This window comes from Pelmatolapia mariae, linkage group LG10_11 (assembly GCF_036321145.2).
Source record: "Pelmatolapia mariae isolate MD_Pm_ZW linkage group LG10_11, Pm_UMD_F_2, whole genome shotgun sequence".
NCBI classification, from domain to species: domain Eukaryota; kingdom Metazoa; phylum Chordata; class Actinopteri; order Cichliformes; family Cichlidae; genus Pelmatolapia; species Pelmatolapia mariae.
The window spans coordinates 18920794-18945147 of record NC_086236.1 but is presented as its reverse complement, the minus strand read 5'-3'; the positions used below and the strand labels follow the sequence as shown (position 1 = coordinate 18945147).

Here is a 24354-nt window from a genome sequence, read left to right as displayed (position 1 = left end):
TCATTTTTTATCTATATATATATATATTAAAACAGAAATTTTGGCTTTTGGGGCAAAAATGAGGCTAAACTGGGTATCATTTCACTTAACCAAATGAATAAATGAACGCCTGTAGTCAAAACTCTAAGAGGAACTCTAGGAACTCCAACCCCTGGAGTATCATGCTCAATGCTACAACAAAGTACTCAAAGAAACCTGAGAACAAGTTTGACATCAGTTCTCCTTTCTCAATATGCTGAAAAAGACACCGATTTATCTTTTCAGACATATTTAATAATTGTTTGTGGTGTTGGAGGAAAGAAAGCTTGTCATACGGCAGATCTGTTGCATAACTTTGCCTTCAATTCAGCCACAAGGTCTGCATCCCCAGGTACACACAAATAAATCAGAGACTACGGGTGCGTTAGTTTCACCAGAAAGTGGCAGTATGTCTGATTATGACTAAGCCGCTGCCCAGGACACGCACAATGCATAGTAAAAGTGTTTGCTAAGATACATCCTTACCCTGTCGTCCTTGACCATGTCCTTTTCAAACCTCATCTCTGTCAGACAGCTTGACAGAGAGACAAGGAAAACAGAGCTGGCTGTTTCTAAAGCTCTTTGAACTTTAAGACCGACAGGCACTATTCAGTGAATTCAATATAAATCTGACTCGACAGCATCCATTCTCACCATAAATAACACACTTCAAATAGTGAACAAAAAAAATTGAAGGGTCAGAGCACATTTTCTAATCTGGAACTTCAGCGTTTGGTTGGGTTTACATCCATCTGCCGCATCTATTCACCATCCCCAGAAACAGGTTTTGTGATCCCATTTTTTAATTAATGTCACTATATCAAATAATTGATCCTAAGATTGATGACAAAATATTGTGTGCATTTCTCTCTTGAGACACAACTGAATAGCTCTGAATGTGCTATAAAAGAGGACATCAAAAAAATATATGGCCTATTCATTTTAATAAATGAAGACTGAAGGCTTTTTAAAAGTGTTTGCCTGTAACTTAAAGAATGCTTTATCCTGACTGTGACAAATCCTGGAGCTTGCAAACCCACTAATAGAGGAGCAGTGGCGTTTGACAGCTGTCCAATGAGAAATTGCAGGGCTTGCTTTCCACCCAAACCAATGACAGGAATACAAATTTTTGTTCAAAGTGCAGGAGAGCTAAGGTTTAAAGCCAGAGAAGATCCGTCTTCTTTTCTGTTAGCCCATGTGTTTTCCACCCACGTATGATTGAGTCATTTTAAACATTTAAATATCAAACGCGGGAAAAGAGGGCACTCATTAACAGCAGCTATGACTGACAATAGGGGTGTCATGGGCTATGCATGATGCATCAAAGAGCTAATTTACAAACTACAAGTGAGGGTGGGAGTAAGGAGTGCATTAGCTGAGACGGGTTAAACAAAAGAGAGTTCTCATTCTTTCTATTTTTCTCTCTGTCCCTTTCACTCTCACTCACTGTCCGTCTCACTCTCTCATCACATATTTAGTTCTGGCACTAAGAGCCACAGATTGACAAGCAGCCAGAGCAAAGCCACTCAACATGGCAGCTAAATGCATGGTGGGAGTACAGAGCAGTGCTACTCTGTCCGTGCCTGACAACGCTGACTTCTACACGATAAAATGAAGCACTTGATGATAAGGGAAAACTTGGCATGTTCTTACTGTATCATGTCCTTCGATAGTAAAAGGCATTAGCATTTCACATGCTTAGGGAAAAAAACTCTAAGTTAAAAAAAGAAAAACTTTCCAGAAGACATTAAAATATATATATATAGGTCTGGGAGGAAGAAAGCTGTATTTTCTTTTGACACTTTTTATGTACTCCTGACTCCCCTGCATGCTTTTCCTTCCTCTCTTCGCTTCACTTCCACTTCCCTCTCCCTTCACTTTCTGCTCTAACAAGCAGTCTGATTTCCCCTGGAAAATCTACACTCAGTAAACGTTCTCACTGGCTCTGATGCTCCTTACTGAGGTATTAATACTCGAGGGAATAAAAACCCCAAATACTATTACAGGCATTTGTATGCACTGTAAAACTGTTTTGCTAATGGGTACACAGCATATATAGAGTATGCAAATGTATAAATGTAGCTGTTTAAAGCTTGCAATTACAAAAATTAACTATTTTATTTAATGCACAGTTTTCTAATAGCATGATGATCACAACATGATCATCGCCTGTCCTTGTTGTATTGTTTACTTTTGCCACATCTGCTTAGACAGTGATTGGTGGCTTTTATTTAAAACTATTCATGTATGCAGTGAATAGTTTGACAGGCAATACTAACTCTGGGAAACTAGGTTTCTTATTCAAAATTAAAATATGGATGTGTCAAATATAAACAACAGTGATTACTGCAAAAGCTGTATATTTATTTTAAGATGGGATTAGAAAAAAACTACCATGTGAAGAAGAAAGAGAAAGCGAAGGCTTACGGCTTACTACCTGCCAGTATATTAAGTCTCATTCACTATATGTAGGGAAGAGCAAATGAGGGTCTGGTTTCAGCATGACGGTTCAGCGTTTCAGCACCATGGACAGACACTGAAATGTTAGGTTTAAAAGCTTCAGCATGATGGACAAAAGCAGAGACTGCAATGATGCAATGATGACTGGTGGAAAAGAAAGAGTTCTTAGTCACACTTTTTTAGGTTTTCATGGAAAAGTATTGATGGCAGTAGCTATAAATGGTCTTGTATTTAAGCATACATCTATGTGCCCACAACACAGCTGTTTATCTGATTTAAAAAAAAAAAGAAAAGCAAATTGTAAGATCTTATCGATGTGCTCATGTTATTAATTTTCAGGTTTTACATTTAATGACATGCACCTTATTGGGGAAGGGGGAGGCACTCTGGATGTTTTATGCATTTGTATCTGTGCTGTCTTCAGTAGTTAGCCCCTAACATTCAGACAAGACTCACAGTTAAGACTAAAATTTAAGTTGCACAGCTATAGTACATGACCCAATATGCACTAAAATGAGGCGTCCTATTTTCACATTTGGTATTTGATTCATTTTATCCCTGGGTGAGTGAGTCATGGCTTCTTGTTTGGATCAACATGTCTTCAGCTGCAGTTTCACACTGCAGGAAAGTTGGAGTGTGCATGCTTATTTTGGGTCAGGCCTCCTTAAATAAGTCATAGTGATTTCTCCGTACTTGGGAAGGACGGGGCTGTTGTGCAGGAGAGCCTTGATCAATGTTAGCCGCTCAGCACTGGATGAGTTGTACAGAGCGGCCTGAGGCCCAGCCAATGTGGCTGCCATGCTGCCCTCATTACAGTAATGATCTCCCAGTACACAGCTCCCACGTGAGGCCCCATTAACACAGTGACTGTCGCTATACCTCGCACGCTCTTCGAATTTCTTTCTGTAACAAACATATTCGCATTCACTCAAGAACTGACAAGTGGCCATACTTTCTCTACAAATTACAATTAAACAAATCAAATAAAAACCTAGGCAAGCCATCTTGAAAGGCATGTGAAAATATTTCCTATGCAAAAACTTAGATGTTGATATTCTAAGCATGGCACTATGGGTTATTGGATTTTCACTTTACATAAATAGGCTTAAAAATTGATCTTGTGTCACACCTGTGTCTTCGTCAATGGTGAAAGTGCCCAGGCCGCTGCCTCCTTGGATAGAGTACTTCAGCACGCCATCTCGTCCCTTGTCGTCATCTTTAGCGTTGACAGTCAGGACACTTGTTCCTGCACGAGAGTTCTCCTTCACTGAGCCTCTCACAGCAAAGTCGGAGAAGTAAGGCGCATACAAATTCTCATTGACATCCACCACCTGAAGAAATGTAATGGTGCACATTAATTATGACAGAAAAACTGTGTGATATTATCTGTAGTATGCAATTGTGTGGCATCAGTAGACCATCTGTATATTTCACTGTTGTACGTGTTATTGCCTGTCTTGGAAGTTAAATGTACCGTGAGCTAAATGCTGTCACACATTTAATCATCTATCTAACCAGTGTCATAAAAATGAGTGAAGAATTAAAAGAAGAAAGATCTAAAAAAAAATACAATTGGACATCTTATCAACAACTGGAACCTTGAAAATAACCAACCAAATCATCAATGATAATGTAAATTGACAAAATTGATCATTGGATTTTTTTTTTGGACAGCACACAAGAGAGGTAAAGAAAAGAGTGCAGTGGGTGGAGAAAAGCCTCAGGGGTGATTTGCCATAGAAGAATAACAATAAGAGTTAAAGGGAAGGTTCACAAAATGGTAGTGAGACCTGTTATGATGTATGGTTTGGAGACGGTGGCACTAACAAAAAGACTGGAACCTTGAAACTAACACCCCAAATTATTAATAATAATGTAAGCTGACAAAATTGATCATTTGCATTTGGGAGGCAGGGCTGGAGGTGGCAGAGCTGAAGATCACTGGGAGTATCCAGAATGGACAAGATTAGAAAAAAGTATGTCAAAGGAACAGGTCAGGTTAAGCGGTTTGGAGGCGAAGTCAGAGAGGCAAGACTGAGATTGTTTAGATGTGTGGAGAGGAGGGATGATGAAATTATTTTACAAAGGATGTTAGATTTGGAGTTGCCGGTTAGGATCACACACAAGATTTATGGATGACGTAAAGGAGGACATGTAGCGGATTGATGTGACAGGTGCTAGGGATAGGGTGAGATAGAGGCAGATGATCTGCTATGGTGATCCCTAAGATGTAGAATATTTGAGCATGTGTGCTACGCACCTCTACCTCCACAAACGTCTGGCTCCTAAGGCTGGGGATTCCTCTGTCTTCAGCAAGTAACGTCAGGTTGAAAAACTGTTGTTTCTCAAAGTCCAACTCCTTTCTAATTCTCAATACCCCACTTATAAGACCGATCTATACAAAGAATTACATCATAAACAATCTATACCTGAATAAATATAAAAAAAAAAAATCTTAACGTGTGCAAGATTCTGTTCACACTGTGTCATCACCTACCTCAAAAGTACCATTAAAGTCATTGATTAAGGAATATCGAACTTGTCCTCCAGGTCCGATGTCTGGGTCCTGAGCCTGCACCCAGGTAATCACAGTCCCGGGCGGGAGATCCTCTAGTACTCGTGCACTATAGCTGGTAGGGATGAAAGCTGGAGCACAATCATTGACATCCTCCAAGATTATACTTAGAGTAGTCACTGAGGACCTTCGAGTGCCTCTTTCAGCCATGTCTCTGACTTCAATCTTCAATATGAATATTGGAAATGTTTCTCTATCCAGCTGGCTAGCAACAAATACACTTCCAGTTTCACTGTCAATCCCAAACTGAGGAACACTGGTGAGCATTATATAGGAGAGCTGTCCATTTTGACCCATGTCTCTGTCAAATGCAGTGATGGTTATAACTTCCATGCCAATGGCTGAGTTTTCTGAAACAAGGGCAGAGTAGCTGTCCTGATAAAACTGAGGGTCATTGTCATTTGTATCCTCAATGATCACTGTCAGTAATCTCCAACTGGACATCTGAGGAATGCCCTGATCATAGATGGTGATATTAAGGAAGTAACGATCCACTCGTTCACGGTCAAGTGGCCGCAGTATAGTTATCAGCCCACTCTCCATGTTAATATTGAAGCAGTTTTCTTTGTTACCATCAGAAATAGAAAAGAGAACGCGGCCATTAAAGCCTGTGTCACCATCTCGTGCTCGCACCTGAAATACACTGGCACCGGGAATGAGGTCTTCTCTCACAAGAATGCTTGTAGGCAAGGCTTCAAACTGTGGAGGCTGTTTGTTTGTAGAGAAAATATCTGTGTAGCTCTCATCTGGTCTCGGTCTAGCCATAGCAGATGCCTTTGAGAGCATTTTTTCTGCCAAAAGCTGGGCTACCCTTGTGTCCTTGCAGTTGAACCCTCTGGGGGGAATCCTACCCCTCACCACTGATATATTCACAAATGTAGGATCAGAGAACATCTCTCCATCTGTTGCAACAACTTTGAGGTTGAATACCCCACTTTTTAAACTATCCACTGCTAACGATCTTTTCAGTGACAAAGCCCCAGAGTCTGGATTTAAGTTAAAATAATCTAACTCATTCCCAGAGAGTATCTTGTACTCAACTAGTCCTAGCTCATCCATGTCAATTGCTGACAAGGTGACAACAGTCTGGTTGACAGGGAAATCACGGCTTATCATCCCTCTGCAAGAAACCTTCTCAAAAAGAGGCTGATTGTCGTTGATATTTATTACACGTATGGTGATATTAACCTCACTCTCTCTTCTGTAGGGTGAACCCCAGTCAGAGGCACGCACTGCAAAAGTGTAGATATCATCTGATGATTCAAAGTCCAGATCTCTAGTAATTCTCACCTCCCCTGTTTTCTGGTCTATGCTAAATGGAAGAGACTGTTCACCATTAATTGTGTGACTTACATACCCATTCTCCCCTTTATCATCATCCACAGCAGAGACCACAAGGACAACAGTACCTACAGGTACACTCTCATTGACGGCAATATTGTAGAATGGCTTGTTGAACACTGGAGAGTTGTCATTAGCATCCTCGATTTGAATTTGGACACTTGTTCGCTGCTCACTTATCATATCAACTACCTCCATCACCATGAAATCCTGTGATATCCTTGTAAGCTGCCTGGTGGTCATAATAACTCCAGTCAAAGGGTTTATATCAAAGTACATTGGATCTGAAGGGTTGCTGAAGCTGTAATTGACTCTCAGAGGAGCCGGGGATATTTTCACCACCTCTATAACAGAGCCTGGGGGAGCGATTTCACTCAGCGTGACTACATAAACATCTTTTTCGAAACTCGCCATCACTGGGTCTGGTTTTGTAACCAACAACTGAACAATTTGGGTATTAGAAAACTTGGGAGGCATACCTCTGTCCTTGGCCTGAAATGTTAAGTTGCAGCCATAGGGGAATGTATCCCAGCTGACAGCTTCCGACGTTTTAACTCTGTACTCGTTCCCAACAGGCGAACGATCAACCACAAACTGCTCGAAGGGATCCCCCTCAATGATGGACACCCACTCTATATCCCCGGATACCCCTTCATCTTTGTCCTCCACATTAATTACTGCATACACTGGATTCTTTTCTTCCCACGATGGAACAACAGCGACTGCACTAAGAACGGGAGCAAATTCATTTACTCGCTGCACAGTCAGTACAAGCCTTGCTGTGCTGCTGATACCACTGTTCCCATAGAGTTTCATCCCTCTGTCAACCACCTGTACCTCCAGCTCAAATCGGTCCTGTTTGTCCATCCTTGGTCGACCAGTCAGGGTGATGACCCCGCTCGTCGGATGAACAGCAAAAAGATCTATTTTATTCTTGAAAAAGTAGTAAAACTCTCCATTTGAGCCTACGTCAGCATCTGTGGCTGTCACACGTCCTATGCTGGCACCCAGAGGGGCACTCTCAGAAACAACAAATGCATAGGAAGTTGGGGAAAAGAGAGGTCGAAGGTCATTTGTATCCAAGACCTTGATATAAACAGTGGTTAAAGCCTCTAGGCCTCCTGGGGCCGAGGCCTTAACTGTGAGAGTGTAATTATCCTGTACTTCCCGATTCAGTATAGCACCACTACCTCCATTAGTGCATATGCGGAGAAAACAAAAATCTCCCATTACAAAATCTTCAGCCTGAAAGATGCCTTCACTGTCTCCCAACACAATGGAGTATTTTATCTCAAAAGACCAAGGTGGCCCGAGAATGACGCCCATTTTGGCCTCACTTCTGGTATAGGTTCTTGCAGCAGAGTTCTCAAAAATGGACACATTATATGCAGGCTGAGTGAAGAGCAGCAAGCGTTGCCCTGCTCTAGAATCTGTCAGAAGCTGGGCACGGGTTGAGTGGAAACATATGAAGAGGAAGAAGAAAAAGAAAATAAAAAGGAAAGGAAGAGAGAAGCTGGGCAGGGGGTGCATATTTCCCCACCGATTGGGCTTCATCACTATCCCATCATCCAGTCACCCTGTATTTGGAAAGAATCACAATTAAAATAAAGGACTTGGTTTTAGTTGGTCATTCGGTAGGGATATGTGTTCTGCTGATAAAAAAAAAATAAAATAAAATAAAACTTTGTGATTATCACTACATTGATATGATGATGCTCACACTTTGCATTCAAACAATGAGAAAGACTGTGTAGCAGCGAATCAACTTCAAACCACAGCTCACTTGCACAGTCTCAGAGAAACACATCATGTCATCTAAATAAAATAACAGGGGTCATAATAATAAAGACTCCTTTAACAGAGACAAGCAGGGCTGTGATATTTTCAGAAAGTAGAACATAATTACAACAAACACATCATTGTGAAAGCACAGACAACCAATTCAAAACCAATTTAACAAGTGTCAGACAACAAAAAGGGCAAAATAATAAAAACAAAGAAGTTAAAAAAATCTTTTCTTCTTCTGTCGCCTACAAATTTTTATTGCTGTTTTTTAACTATTGCTTTAGAAACCGTGTCATTCACCGAAACCATAGGTCTCTACATGATCATGACTCAACTTCGAGAAACACTGAAATATACCGGATCTATAGATAGGAGTGTACCAGCAAAAAATAAATAAATAAATAAATCTTCAATCACAATCCAGCGATTTAACATCAACATCCCTGCTGAGAGGCTATGCCGGGAGATCTGCACTATCGTGTCCTGCAGTAATACAGTGAAACGCGTCTCTGTGCAAAATCCACGAGTTTATTAACTTACACTTTGTTGCTACAGTGTGTCGCTTAAGCAACGGTGCTGCATACATTTGTACAGACTTCACTTACACATTGCAAAGTGACCTACCTTTAGATGAAACCGATGCAATCAGTGAAATTAAATCCTGTCCCATTCTCACTCAATAATTACAAAAAAGAAAAGAAAGAAAGGCAAAATGGCCGCTTATGGATGCGCGAAAAAAGCCTTTAGATATATCCCGATAGGCAGTTATCTAGTACACTGCAGCTATCCTCGTAAAACTATATAGCTATTGCCCCCGTTCCATGCACCTGATAACTGTAAGCCTGAGTGCATAGGGCTATCCCGGCTTGCATTTGCAATAGTTACAACCAAACTAAGATTAGATAAGTTCTACATTCGTTTTCTATAAGGTTAAAGTCCGAGAGAGATGTGAACCAGAGAAGATGTCGCTTATTGCAAGTTTGGAAGCGGCCAGCATCAGCTGTCGCCTGTGTGGGACCGGAGTGCGCTCACAGGCTGGAGGTGGTGGCGGGCAAGCGCCGATCTTTGCCGAGTGCAGCCGACAACATCCGGAAGTGTAATGTTCAACACCTTAAAGCAAACGGCGGCGAGCTCTCTGACACGCGAGCTCTGTAGTGGTTAGTTAGAAATCTGATCATTCGTTGTACTTCTCCCATCAGTCACTATGTCTGTTTTGTGTTATAATAAGGGATGTGGACAGCGATTTGATCCAGAAAATAACCCAGCCGGTGAGTGGTCTTACTTTACTATCGATGTCCATTGTATGTTCCCTGAGTGTTAGCAAGCTAACCTCTCATCATCTGGAAATTTCTACCGTGAGCAGGCCCGATGGGCCCGTGTTGCTAACCTTATGTCAGTTAGCTGTTCAACTTAATTCATTCGTTTCCTTCGTTTTATATCTGGTAAATAACACGTGGGCCCTCTGTGAGTTAGTTTTATCATGCTGTAGTTAGCATGTTAAGCTCCTGCGATTAAAAGGTAACGTTAGACTTTGCGGGACCGTTGTGTGGACGCTGTAAGCGGTTTAAAGTTTCAGAAAGCCGGTTTCTTCAACATAAAGTATCTAAAGATCGTTATTCACGTATACAACGTTACATGTGTAGCCATACTAGTAGTGTGAATGCGGCAGTCACATTTTCAATTCAATGTTGGAAGTTTTAATCACTTACATACAATCACCATCCCTTATAGTGATCTTAGTTCATCCGGCTGGTAATTATGTGATTGAATTATTAATTATTGTGAATTATTGAACTTTTCCAGTTGTCTTTAGAAGAAAGTAGATGCTAGCTCGCTTTTAAACTGCTTTCAATAATGAATGCAAACAATTTAAAGAGAAAACTGAAGAGACGAGTGGGACCAGTAGGCAGTTAACTACTTATTAAAAGAGTCACCACAGTGTGCAAGAAAATATATACAAGAAAAGCCTTAAAAAAATACCAGCACAACAACGGGGGAGGGGAGGGGGGGGAGCAAACCTTAAAACACAAGTAAATACATGCACATTTAGGTAACAAGTGCTTCTGTATTATGAAACGTATTTGTGATTAAATCAGTTACAAACACAGATAACACTCTGAAATGCACCAACTAAAAGCGATGAGCTCCCTTGTGACTTTTGAGGTTACTGAGGTTGGCTGTCTGACCCTGATGTTGGAAGTTGAACTAACAATCATTCTCATAACTCGGATAATACTCCATCTGCTGGTTAGCCTACATGGTTTCTATATTTGATAGTGTTTTCTGTACTTGGAGCATGTTTCAATAAGCAGTTGTATATCCCGCATGTCTTCCCTTGACAGTCAAAGATGTAAAATTAGTAGGGGGAAACTACTTCCTCCGCGATACACACAGTGAATGAAAAGAAGTGCAATGTATTTATCATTATCTTTTTTTCTGACTGCCAGGCTTACCCTTGAGGGAAGCCAAAATGTGTTTTGAGCCCAGAGTGTTCACTGCCAGCAGCTAAACATCGATACGTGAAAGTGAGAGCAGGTGGAGCAACCAGTTAGAAATCAGGACATTTTCCACAGGCAAACATGATGTGTTTACATGTACCCAGAAGAGGGGCCATGTCTGTAGTTTAACTAAGATGCCACAGGGGACAAAGGTGTTTCAGGCAAGCCAACAAAAACAACACTTTTCATTTCAAATAAATTTTTTTACCTTTTTTAAATTTGAGCAAAATATAGATCTACGACATAGATCTTACAAATGTAAGGGAGGCCCAAAGTTTATTTGGTGTTTCCAGCCTGTTATACAGTTAAAGTCCAGTTTTTATTTGACATATGGTGAATTTGTGATTATTAATATTTCATGCATGTAAAGGATAACTAATTAAATTCTACACTTTTTTGTTTTCTTTAAAAAATGTGCATTTTCAGTCACCTTACAAAACCCACAAATACTGTGGAGTAGGAAGACGATCACTGTCATTATAAGCCACATCATTCTCCTTATAACAGATGTGTTGTTCGTGTTTATATGAAGCCACATTGAAAAATAAATAAATAAAATTCAAGATTGCATTTTTGTCTTCAGCTCCCATGACAGAAACCTCAAAGTGACTTATTTCCTTTCTTTAGAATGGTCCTCCTCTATCCTCAAGTAATCTAACATTGTGCACACCCCCTGTGTAGGAGTCAAGTCTGATTTCCATTTTAATGGGATGCTTCTTTTCTCATAACAGTAGAGTATATTATCTTTACCTTCAGAGGTATGCAAGAGGTGTGTCAAAGTCAGGAAGCACAGAGTGGGCACAGCTCCGGCTGTACTACAGGGAAAATGCTTGATTTATGGTACCCGCCGGCCAATTTCCTTTATTCGTTCTGCAGCGATTTATTTTTAAAGAGTAGATGATGAAAATAGAATACGAGTTACAGTAAAACCTCAAATAATGATGATGGTAGTGTGACTAAAGTATATCACAAATCTGTTATTTTCAAATATTCATACTCATTTTAATATATTGCTTAAATGTGTATGTATATATTGTACTTTGTGCTCTGTAGATTGCGCAAGTAATAAAAATTAGTCTACATAAATTGTTTTTTGAACACTAAGGATGTTCATGCCATTCTGTCTTTCCGGTAAACTGTTAAACACTTGTAGTTATTGGTATATATGTTGTTGTTGTTTTAATCCTACAGTTTACATACGCACATATTAGAATGTCAGTTCAAATTTTTAGTATTATGTCTTTAAATCATTCTGAGTACCTTTTAATAAATACTCTGAGTGGCCAGACTTGACCGCAAACTACCCATCATTACATAAAGCTCCCTAAAGCGTTCAGGCTGCTTTTCTACAACTACAGTCAGCATTTTTCAAAACAAACGTACACTTTTCCACAGCGGCTATTTAGAGCAGACTTGTAAACAGTCATTGTTCCCACAACTACATGATTTCTCCCCAAAGTTAATCAAAGATGCATTTTGTTTTCACAGATGGCTGCACCTATCATCCAGGAGTCCCAGTATTCCACGATGCCTTGAAGGTAAAGCACCCGAAAATGCACAGCTAGCTTGTGTCCTCTTCCTGTTATTTGATCAAAGCTAATGTTTCTGTTATTTCCTTCAGGGATGGTCCTGCTGCAAGAGAAGAACTACTGACTTCTCAGACTTCCTCAGCATTGTTGTAAGTTCTCTGTTTAACCTTAGTCGTTTTCTCTACTCTATTCTCCATGGTGTTGTCTCTGTTGTCTATTGTTTCATAGTTATTGACTGGCACCTTTGCCATGGCCAAAACAGCCTGAGCTTTTATTTTGTGCGAGTCCAACACGGTGACCTTCTCCTCACAGGGCTGTACAAAAGGTCCCCACAACAAAGAGAAGCCCCCTGAGCCGGTGAAACCAGATGTGACATCTTCAGGAGAAAAGAAGGAGTTAGAGGACCAAAAGCCAAAGTTTAATGAGTACATCATCTCTGCACCGAAACCTCAGGAGGCGATATGCAGACCAAGGTTGGCATTAGCCATATTTTTATGTTTTTTAATGCTTTCATGTGAGCGATAGCCATTTCTGGAGGCATCATGTTTCTGTTTTGTCTTTTTTTTTTTGTGTGTGTGTTCTGTGTTGCACTTGGACTTAAGGCTGAACGGATTACTGTTTGGTTAAATCTAAAGTCAAGGCAACTGAATTGTCACGAAAAATAAGCTCTGTTTACGGGGTATTTTTAGGACTTAAATCTTCAAACGTATGCCAAGCATCAACGGGATACTCTGAAGTGTTCTTACCAAGGTTTGGGGTTTTGTTTTTTAACCTGGGTGGTTTCCCCCACTGTTAAAAGAAAGTGGACAGGCTCAAGCACTTAATACTGAAATATTAAAGCCCTTCTCAAGCAGAGTATAGATCCTAGATTGGGTTTGCACCAAAAATTACCCTTCCAAATGATTACTGCACACAGAAGCACAGATATATTTTTTTCCTTATAGTATTTTAATTCCTGATATATATTTGTTGTTATAGTCCTGATGAGCCAGTGGTGAGATTGCAGCATAAAGTCTCTGCATCTCTGAAGCAGGCTCTGGAGAAACTTAAACTAACTGAAAATGCTGAAGAGATAAAAGGTAAGAGCTGAATTTTTTTTTTTTGTATTTTTTGTTTTACCTCTTACATTTTAGACAGAAAGGTGATGGTGTCAGTAGGACTTCTGCTGGGAAGCTGCCATCATCTGTGTCATTCAGATAATAGAATTTGAGTTAAAGCTATTGAGGAGAGGACAAAACTTCATAAGAGTCAATGTACTGTTTTAGAATTTTCTTCATGGGCTCAATTATTTTCTCTTTATAGAGGAAGAAAGTGACGAGATCAAAATTGGAACGTCCTGTAAAAACGGAGGCTGTACTAAAGTAAGTACTAACAGCAGCTTTAATGTATGAAGCCACATTTGTTTCTTTGTAAGTATATGTGTAATTCCAAGTTGTTCGTGATGAATAATATTGCAAAACTGCTCTCTGAAAAAGGGGAAGTGGATCTTTTTCCTCTGTCTCTGCATTTTCTCTGAGATGGATATAAAGCTAAGTTTTTGGGGGCTCAAGCTAATCGGGTCTGTCAGAGCAGAAACTCTAAGATTAGAACAGAAATTGTGAGTAAAATTGTCATTGACATGCGTAGTAGAAGCTTAGAGTGGGATTGTAGTGATTTACATAATTGTACTTTAACTTGTTTGCTTGAAAGCCACAACACATTTTCTCAAGGGTTTCTTGCTTTTAGTTTATCCATAAGATTGGGTCTTTGTAGAAGCCTGGATTGGTACTTTTTTTGGACTTTTAGCAGGAACTATTTTTCTAAAACATTGGTACATAGACTATTACAATATTATTTACAGAATACAGTCAGTGGAAATGATCAGTTGCTCCCTGCTAAGTTTTTTTTGAGTTGCAAAGAAATTAAGAGACTGTCACTTCCAGAAAAAAAGCATAAAAGTTCAAAAAAATTTTGAATGTCATTGAGTGAAAAAAGAATTTAATCTCCCCAAAAAACATGAATTAATACTTTGTGGAAAAACCCTTGTTGGCAAGCACAGCAGTAAGATGTTTCCTGTATTTGGTCACCAGGTTTGCACATATCTCAGAAGTGATTTTTTTTTCTCACTCCTTATTACAGAAACTCAGTCCTTTTGTTTTCTATGCTCCTAATAAGCAACTCCAAGCTTCAGCTCTCTCCATAGATTTTCCATAGGACTGGGGTATAAAGACCAGCTAGCCACTCCTTTGTTGTGTTAGCAGTATATTTTGGGTCTTTGTAATTCTGGAATATTCATCTTCAGTGTTCTGGCTGATTGAAGGAAGTTCTCGTCCAACATTTGACAGTACATGCCTCTTCCATTGACCCTTCAATTCAGTGAAGTCGTCCTGTACCTCTAGCAGGGATAAAAGCATAGCGTTTCCCCCTCTGTGCTCGACTGTGGGCATGGCATTCTTTGAGTAATACTCAGCATTTCTCTTCCTCAAAACACGATCGAGTTGGTCTTTGGTTATCTGACCACAGCACTTTCTCCCAGGCCTTCTCTGAATCATTTAAATGTTCACTGTCAAATTTAAGACGAGCCCGTATTTGGTGGGAATCAAATACTTACATTCTAATTAGAATTACATTCTAATCACTTCTACCTTTTATGTAACGTGGGATTTTTTTGTTTGTTTGTTTGTTTCCATGGATTTATGGTTGATATTCTGTCTCTCTCCATTAAATATGAAACTACTATAAAAATTGGAGGCTGTTTATTTCTTTTCAGTGAGCAAACTTCCAAATTCAGTGGGGCATCAAATAATTATTTCCCCCGCTGAGCTTTAGATTTTTATAAGCAGGACAGTTGAGGAAGTTGTTGTTGGGCGCCTTCAGGCTCAACAAGAGTTGAAGTAACAAAGTTGGAATTCTAAAACTTTAACTCAAGACATTTGATGGTTAAAGAAGAGCTAATTGCCTAATTTGCATTTTTTCGCCTGACAAAAAAAGCAAAAAAAGTGTTTGTGTTTGTTGACGGCTCAACTGTTCTTGTTATCCTCAGAGTTTTGAAGGACCTGCAAGTGATTCGGATGTGTGCTTATACCATGCTGGATTTCCCATCTTTCACGAAGGGTTAGTATTACTGATCGCGTTTTCAAATTATTATGTAGAGAGTGTTAAATTCACCCGACTCCTTTCCACCTGTGCGTTTTATTACATTGATGTGGAATATTAGATCTGCTCTCTGAAAAGTGTAAAAGAAACATCAAGGCACCATTAGGATTCTCCTGTTAGTCTTGTTTACCGTTTCTCTTGAGTGACAAGTTATTGACTGCTAAAAATCCAGCAGGTGTTATATCTTTCCTGCATCTCCAGGATGAAATACTGGAGCTGCTGTAAAAGGAAAACCTCAGACTTTAATACCTTCCTCTCTCAAGAGGGCTGTACAAAGGGAACACATCTATGGAGGAAAAAGGATGCGGTAGGTGTGCCAGCTTGGCAGCAAGTAATCATTTATGTGTGCAGGCCTGCATAAAGGAAATTCACCTGTGACTCCATCTAGTGGTGTCTGCTGGCGGAGGCTGAAGAGCTGAATTTGAACATTTGTCTTGTATGAAAATTCTTTACAGGGTAAGAAGGTGGTCCCGTGTCGGTTTGACTGGCACCAGACTGGGACGCAGGTCATCATTTCTATCTATGCCAAGAATGCGGTCCCAGAGCTAAGCTATGTGGATGCCAACAGCACTACGGTGAGTCTGTCCGATCGTTCCTCTTCATATCAAAACATCTTGGGTTTGGATTTTTTTCCTTCTTATTATCTAATGCTGATTTTTGCTTTTCTCCTTCAGCTCAACATCCACATTATATTTGATGGAGAGAAAGAATTTGAGCAGAAAATCAGCCTTTGGGGAGTAAGTCTTATTTATTATTATGTTATTAGTCTGCACTACATTTCATTCAGTTTGAACTCATTTATTTCCTTTAATTGTAATGTAATTGGAACCAACAGGGAAAAATAAAAATTAAAAAGATATGAAATTTAAATTTTCTAACAGAATCAACCTCGACCACCTCAGTAAGAAAGAAAACGTTTCCATTTGTTCCGCGTATTAGCACATAACCGTGGAAGATTGGCAGGTGGCTTTTTCGCACCCTGTTTGTTAACGGAGTCTTTTGTCTTGCAGGTGATAGACGTGAGTAAAAGTTTGGTGAACATGATGGCGGCCAAGATCGAGGTAGCCATGAAGAAGTCCGAGGCGATGTCCTGGGCTCGTCTGGACCTTCCTCCTCCTCCTGCTCCACCCAAGGAGAGCGAGAAGAAAAAATCTGACAGTGAGGACGAGGATGAAGATGAAGATGACTGATAGGATTGAAAATAAAGACATGGTGTGTATGTTTAACTGAACCTAAGGTCACATGCCTCACAGTTAATTCCTTACCTCTTTAAAGAGCTGCCTCTTTGGCCGTAACTTTAGCCTTTCTTCCTCAACATCAGTATTTTTGGTTTTCAAATTCAAGAACTCGATTTTTCTCCCTCCCTTGTGGGGTTTTTTTTTGGGGGGGGTGGGGGGGGGGTGTCGGTCAACTTGTAGTAACAGAATCTTTCGTTATTTTTTTTTTTATAATTTTTTTTTTTCCACAGTGATTTAAAAACTGAGTTTCAGCAGGCTTCCAGTCAAGTCCCAGCTAAATTGCACTGAAGTCCCCTGGAAAATTACATCATGCCTTAACATAAGTTGTCAGTTTTCATTATGCTCACTTTCACACCCATGCAGACCCATGTCACACTAATGGACCGCGGCTGTGACCAGATCTCATATTTTCAGGAATGAAATCATTTTTGTTTTTCATAAATTTAATACATCAGACCAAAAAGCTGCCCGGATTGTCTTGATTTGTCCGCTTACATCAATATGTTATCCAAACTTGTGTTTTATGAAATGTATTCTGAATCAATTGTGAGACGAGAACTATCACAGCTGAATTATCTTGAGATATACTTTGGAGATGCACTCTAACTATCCATACTTTTCTCAGTAAAAATTGTAAATTTGCTCCAAATTATGTTTTTTACTTCACTACACTCAATGTAAATTTTGTACAAGTTTTGCTTTCAGATACTGTATTTATCTTATTTCTTGTCAAAACAAAGTAGTGTGGTTTTAATGAGAATGTACTGTAATGCCAATTAAATACAAAGTATTTTAAGCAAAATATTGTATCATAAAATGCTATGCTAGAAAGCATGTGTCTAGGCTTAGATTGTATGAAGTGTTATTTGGCAAAAGGAGAAGCAATGGAAAAGTAAAGTTCTAGGAAAGGGAACCAGTTTGTCTGACCAAAAAATAAATAAACTTCTGAGATTAAATTTTAAAACTGGAGTGGTTGTCTATGGTTTGTGTCGCAGTTTGAATTCAAACATATACACCTTGCTAAATAAACCTTTTGTCTTCAGAACTAAAAAAAAATAAATAAATTCACCAAGGACCTGGAAACCCTCCTGATATTTTGGTTCATATTGACATAATAGCATCAGTACAAGCATAATGTCAATTTTCCATTCCACCACATCCCAGTGGTACTCTATGAAATTGAGGCCGCGTTGCCATTTTCAAGAAACCAGTGTGAGATAATTTGATGTTTGTGATGAGATGTGTTATCTTGCTGGAAGTGTCCATCAGAGGGTGGCTACGCTCAGGTAGGCTGAGGTATTTGAACAATTATCACTTGGTACTAATAGACTCAAAGTTTGCCAACATAAAACTGTAGCCTCAGTTTCCCATTCTTGGCTCACAGCAGTGAACCTGTCTGCTGCTGTAGCCCATCTGCTTTAAGGTTTAACGTGTGCATTCAGCAGTGCCCTTCTGCATACCCTGTTTTGTAATATAGTTATTTAAATTGCTGTTACCTTCTTAACAGCTTGAACTAGTCTTTCCATTTTCCTGTGACCTCTGGTGTCAACAAGGCATTTTTTAACAAAGCTCACTGGAACTCATTTTCTTTTTCCCAACCATTCTCTGAAAGCATCGGAAAGCCTAGAGATGGTTGTGCAGGGCAAATCCCAGTAGATCAGCAGTTTCTGAAACACTCACATCAGCATGTCTGGCACCATCAACCATGACACATTCAAAGTCATTTAATCCTTATTTCACCTTTCTTCGCCATTCAGATGCTCGGTTTGAACTTCAGCAGGTCACCTTTGCTATGTCTAAATGTCTAAATGCATAAAATAGATAAATAAAGAGATGTACCTTATTTAAGTGGTCAGCAAGTGTACATTCAGTCTCATAGCTACAGAACAAAAGCATATTTCTGTTTCACACAGATGATTTAAACTCATGTTTCCTTCCACCCATTTCTGATGCACGGTGTGAACTTGACCAATTTCTAAATCCGCAAATGCATTGATATGCTGCCATGTGATTGGCTGTTTAGATATTAGCGTTACCAAGAAACTGAATAGGTGTACCTAATAAATTGGCGTATGGGTGTATAACATATGCAGAACAGGGTTTTGTTTTAATCTCACGCTCTTTCATGAGTGAAAGAGTATGGGAAGCTGAATGCTTTTTTTTAGATGGAAGTAGGTGTGACCTTTCAAAAGAAGTTTTTGAACTGCATCGACTTTTGGAATTGCAAGGACTTTTACAAATGTCACTGTGGGTTTTTTTAATCTATTGCATTTGTCATAGGTTAGAAATCTGAACCTAATCCCGTTGCTGTTGAAGTCTCGGTTCTTCACTTTTAAGCAGATAAAACTTTTTTCTCTCTCTCTTCCAAAAAACATTTTTCACATTACAAACATGAATCAATTCAAACATTAATCAAAATGTGGTTCAGTCAACTCCCACATAAACATAACAAGGAAAAAAAAGGCTCTGACGAAACACTTTTCTCTTTACTCTGAATTGCAGTTGTGTATATATGCACATGACATGCTTTTAATAAACCATAATAAATGTTTGTGTATATATGGCTGACGCAACACACTCCAGACCTGATTTTCAAGGTAATCAACTAAACTGTATGAAATCTAGAGAATAAATGTGACGAGTCACTGTGGAACATCCCCTTAAAAAAATCCATAAAAGTTGTAAAGACCATGTCAGAAATGATCTTCTTGGTAGAGTTTGACAAGTTACCAGTTGTAGGAGGAACATGTTTAAAGCTTAACATGGCCCATAATCCATTTTGGTAAGTTACTGCATGCACAGGTTTTTATTCCCACTTGTAATACAGTTAAATATATTGGAAATATCAGATATCATAGAAGTTGTTTTTAGTTAGCATATAGTTCAAAGTAAAAGTTCAAAGTAAAAATTCACAGTGCTTTTATATTAAAATTCATAGATCGATAAGGCTAAGCTAGACAGGCTTTGCCTTCACATAGTTGTTTGGTAGTTATGTTGGTTGGTTTCCTCTATTTCATTGCTCCCGATAAGTGGTTGTCTTTCAGGGAGAGCAAATGCATGTTTCCAGCTTCTAGCACGCAACCAGGATGATCCTTTGTACCGTCGTTTTGTAGTTAGGACCGCAGCAGCTATGGCTATTGTCAAAATCCCTCCACAAAGCCCTGCAAGAAGCAGCCACGGCCACACGTCCCGCAACTCCTCGAGGGAAGGGTGCAATGATTCTGCTAGCTTTTGACCTGCAAAGAGGACATAACTGGTTATGTCAAAGTAGGCAAAACAGTAGACTTTACTTTTTAGGTTTCAATAAACCAAGATAAGTAAATGACCTAAGCCCCTAAGGGCAAAATTCAATGAGTGGAGACGAGAAGAATAATAAGATAATAAGAAAAAGGGGCAGGCATAGGCATTCATAGGGTAACTCACTAGCATCTAGTAGGTGGGTGTATTCATATCCCAGGTCTTTGCTGGAAATGAAGAAGTCTCTGTTCCTATGCAGAGGTAGGAATGGCGCCATGTGGTATTCGCTGTTGTGCCCTATAGGAGCATTTGACTCCGGATACTGGGATGGAGATGGTCTGTGCCTCCTGAGCCACTGCTCATAAAGGCTAACAGGGACAAAAACAAATACAGTTCAAGCATTGAGTGCAAATGTACGGTTTTCTGTGTTTTTAAGGTGTTTCTGTCTCTCACCAGTCAACAAAAGCATGATGAAGCAGAAATATGGGATCGTTCGCAGAGCCCTGCACTGAAGACATGGATCCGTTCATGTACACGTGTAGAGCAGCATGCATGCCCAAACGAGAACTGTTTCCCAACCCCGTCCGAGGGTCTCCAAATCCTATAAAATGAAAAGTGTCTCATCAGCATGTGGTTTTTGATGTTATGCAAAATGAAATACATTTTTTTATTTACATAAGTCGTATCACTTCAATGCAGACGTCGCCAAATCAGGTTAACAGTTTACAACTTTTTTCTTTATTAGAAAGTATGATATATGTGAATATGTTCAAATATTGTATAGTTAGCCTTTGAAACCATGCTGATATTTAACCTCCAGTCAAAGGAAATTTACGGATAAATTTTAAACCTTAAGCCCTTTAGTAAGGGGATAGAGTGGCTCTGTTTGTCTATCCACTTGTCTCCTTAAGAGGAAGGATCCCTGCAAAACAGTGATAAACTGTTCTGAGTGATCACTTTTTATGAAACATTTTAAAAGAGAGGATGACAATGCACTCTCCATGATCTATGTGGGCTCACTGACTAGTTTGGCAAGTATGAAAATGATGTAAATCATATGGTGTGGCCTTTGCAGGGAACAGATCTCAACACAACTGCACATCTATTGAGGATTTTGGACCAACCTGCTAGACAGAGCTTTATGTTATCACCATAAACGCTCATTAAGGGAATATCTTTCCATCCCTTCTAGTAGGGTTCAAGATGCTTTCACAGTCAAAGTTACTGATGCAGTTTGGGTGGAACATCATGTCCGAACAACGTAATAAACTTGTCCTTTATTTTGTCACATTTCTGTAAATGTTTATCGATTAGTCCCTTTCTTTCTATGATAGCTGAATTTGTGCAAAACACTACTGTAATCCTGAAGGTACTTTAATCCTACACAGGTATTATATGTTAGTAAACCCAAGAAGGACTAGTTTTTTGTTTTTTTGGGATGCATTTTACTGAGTGAATTTTAACACTGGAGACTCCAATTTGCGGTTAATTTTAACCAAATTTCATTTTCACTGTATGTGCAAAAATCAGTTCAAAGGCCTCAAAATGAACTGCAAATAACCAGAGAAATCGAGGGCAGCCTACACATTTCAGGTGCCTAGAGACAGGCAGAGAATCAAAATAACGCAGTAAAAGCAAAGACTGTATGAGTGATAGTGAAAAATAGGAGTGCAGAGAGGTAAATTGCAGTCTAGGTTTGTATATGTGGTCAGGCTTATCTGACCTTCCAGAGTGTTTCTGAAGCTCATGTTGGCACTGCGGTCCATTGGTCCGGTGTCATAGTTGGTCAGACTCAGAGTGAACTCCACATCATCTGAAGTTGGTAGTCCTTCCACCAAATTGCGATTGTGGTTTCCAGGGTTACGACGCAGAGGCCCTTCCTCCGTAGCATCGCACAGCACACCTCTGGCACTGTAGTCCTGAGCCTGGGAGCACAGGACCTGTGGATGTAGACAGACAGTAAACAGTGCAGAGCATGCAAAGAAAATGTGTTTGAAATTAGAACACTTTGAAAATAGTCCTGCTCCGAGTTGACTGTATGAGACCAAAAGCTCACTGCAGAAGCATTATTGTATTATTGCAGTTGTTGTATAGTTGGTTATTGTATATTTTGTGTTTTAAAACCGTATGCGTAAAGAAAGGTTGTCTCGTTCTTAATTAAGTGAGAGCAAGTGAACGCGTTTACCCTCCAGGATGAGAAGACCGAGCCGGGGCTGATAAGACTGGGATCCTGTGTGCTGCGGTCCCCCATCAGCTCGTCTGTGCACACGTCACAGCCCTGGGCATCCCTCCAGTCCCAGTACGGGATGGTGAAACTCATGTCTCCAGTCAGCTTCCTGATCTCGTGCTCCCAGTGCAACAAGTATGCTCGGTGCCACGGAGGAAATGCGGGCGCCCAGTGGCCAAAGTCCACATCGGTCCACACATTCCCCGGCCCGCCTAAAAGCGCATTCCGGGACACGTAGTAATGCATCCACACAAACACGTCATACACAGACACTTCGGCAAACATCGGGTTGGTGCCGTTTTGCATCTCCCTGTAGGTTCCCGTCACCACAACATAGTCCCTGCTAATTGTCTGCTTGGCCAGGTTCAAGTAGGACACGAGTTTGATTCTTTCCGCCCTGGACAGGTGAAATATATTCCTCCTCAGAGACTCTCTCCTCTCATTACAGTTCTCACCAAAGTAGCCAAACATGCAGTCCCCGCAGTTAAAACCCATAAAGTTGTCAGTACACTGGCATGTGCGGTTGTAGAAAACCAAGGGCCACTTCTCTCTGTCGTCCAATCCCGAGAAGGGGTACTGCGGCCCGTCGGGCTGCGCAGAGACCACCACATCCTCGCAGGTGCCCCGGCCCGAGCTGGCACCGCAGGCCGAGCCGTCTCCTTCCCAAGGCGGGCAGCACTCCTTGGTGCGCAGGGCTTCCTGAGTTGCGCACAGGCGGGGGAACTGTTGATAACTGGGTACAAAACACAGAAGAAAACAAATGATTTCCAGAGACCACATTACAGCAATCTTTCACGTTAGACCAAGACCAAGAAATTAACCAGAAATGTTATGAATTCTTGGCTTAAATCCTCGCCCATTACCCCCACCTCTTTTTGTAGAGGCAGTCACATGCTGCTCCACCTCACTTCAGGGGATGGGGGTGGGGGAGGTTAAGCACTCTACCATGAAAAATAAGACTTTGAATGGGAATAACAGTATCTAGCCTACAGCCTGCAGACTTTAGTGATGTAAAACTGAAATAATTATGGCCTGTGGGGCTTTTTTTGTTTTGGTTATCTGATGAGTCTACTGCAAGATAAACCTATATGCCCACTTTTACATCAGAACAGTGTTCTTTCTTCCTTATTTTCACAGGTTATGTGTTCAGATTCTATCTGCGTGCACAGCCCTAATAATGAGAACAAAACAAACTCATGATCTACACACTCACATACTAAAATGAACAGTTTTTCCTGCCATTACGGGATGAAACTCACCATGACAGTACCCAAACCACAGGAGAAAAATGAACAAAGACAAGCAAACATAAAAACACATTTCCATATGTTTATCTGTTTTCATGTTGTCGTTTCTCTCCTTTTTGTGACATGAATGAAAATCAGTGAGTAATCACTGCTAAATAACCCAATAACTTCAAATTATGCACTAAAGAGGAACATTTTCATTGCATATATGATTTTAAAAAACAAACCTCCTACTTTGGTATGTGGTAGGCTATTTATATATAGACTGCAGTGTAACCAAGCATTCTCCAAAATGTCCTTTATGGATTTTTTACCGTTTAATATCTGTGGTCGTATGATTCTGAACCCGGTGTCACCATCCATTGTGCACTACACAGGAGACTTCATAGGACGAGCTGATAAGATAACTGCCATAAGCAGTAGCTTTATTGTGGTAATATTATTGAAAGCTTTATTGTGCTCTTTCTGAAGAAGCGGTAAATGTCTGTGTTATCTCCACTGCTATCTCAACTTCACTGGAAAGTTCAACTTTTTCACTTTGCGGAAAAATTTTCATGTGATGTTCACGGGATTGGGACATTACCCTTGTCGACAAGCGAGTACCCACCAGAGGGCGTTACGTAGCCATAAATATCGTCTTGCTCGTTCACTGGGCCTACCTTTTCTCTTTACCCGTCTCCCAAGGCAACAAATAAGCCTCATCTCAGGAGCAGATATTATTTTCGAGTTCACTGACACATTGTAGAAAATGCATGCATATTTTGGTGAAATTACTAAAATGTAAATAGGTGATTGTGACTTGTAAGTTACTTAGATACATGTGTGCATAGGTTTCATTTGTGCATTGGATGCGACATTAAATGGGGGTGGACAAATTCACACGGCTTTCAGAATTATCCGGGGAAATCCTCCCCCGGATAATTTTGAGCATCAAAGATTTAATTTCCTGCAATCTGGTTATTTTTAATGCGCCAATTTGCACGTTTAGGTTACCAGTTTATGATGGAATTGTCTTTATGTACAGGAAAACACCAAAATCGGACACCAGCGAACAGGTTAGCTTC

At 40.1% G+C, this 24354-nt stretch overlaps 3 protein-coding genes across 6 annotated transcripts in view; 1 reads left to right on the top strand and 2 right to left on the bottom strand.

Annotated features, from left to right (window-relative positions):
* Positions 1 to 9182, bottom strand: part of LOC134637718 (protocadherin Fat 3) — a 68300-nt gene extending 59118 nt beyond the window's left edge. For all 4 annotated transcript variants that reach the window (XM_063488220.1, XM_063488221.1, XM_063488222.1 and 1 more), the window contains exons 1-4: positions 8804 to 9182; positions 4976 to 7971; positions 4739 to 4873; positions 3608 to 3809 (exon numbers count right to left, since the gene is read on the bottom strand). In XM_063488220.1, coding sequence (XP_063344290.1) covers positions 3608 to 3809; positions 4739 to 4873; positions 4976 to 7948 — 3310 coding nt within the window. In that variant the 5' untranslated portion in view covers positions 7949 to 7971; positions 8804 to 9182. The remainder of the gene's footprint in view (positions 1 to 3607; positions 3810 to 4738; positions 4874 to 4975; positions 7972 to 8803) is intronic.
* An 89-nt stretch (positions 9183 to 9271) lies between these two features.
* chordc1b (cysteine and histidine-rich domain (CHORD) containing 1b) lies at positions 9272 to 17535 on the top strand. Its single transcript, XM_063486030.1, has 12 exons — positions 9272 to 9447; positions 12166 to 12215; positions 12299 to 12355; positions 12519 to 12679; positions 13185 to 13285; positions 13509 to 13567; positions 15229 to 15299; positions 15543 to 15648; positions 15797 to 15916; positions 16016 to 16078; positions 16352 to 16553; positions 16810 to 17535. Exons 1-11 carry the CDS (start codon positions 9384 to 9386, stop codon positions 16529 to 16531), a joined length of 1032 nt encoding a protein of 343 aa, XP_063342100.1. The 5' UTR covers positions 9272 to 9383; the 3' UTR covers positions 16532 to 16553; positions 16810 to 17535.
* A 1404-nt stretch (positions 17536 to 18939) lies between these two features.
* On the bottom strand, positions 18940 to 22833 carry LOC134635327 (tyrosinase-like). Its single transcript, XM_063484721.2, has 5 exons — positions 22002 to 22833; positions 21540 to 21756; positions 20270 to 20417; positions 20003 to 20184; positions 18940 to 19815 (listed from the first exon to the last, which is right to left on the bottom strand). The coding sequence occupies exons 1-5, from the start codon at positions 22821 to 22823 to the stop codon at positions 19550 to 19552; spliced, it is 1635 nt and encodes a 544-aa protein (XP_063340791.2). The 5' UTR covers positions 22824 to 22833; the 3' UTR covers positions 18940 to 19549.
* Between the last annotated feature and the right edge of the window lie 1521 nt (positions 22834 to 24354).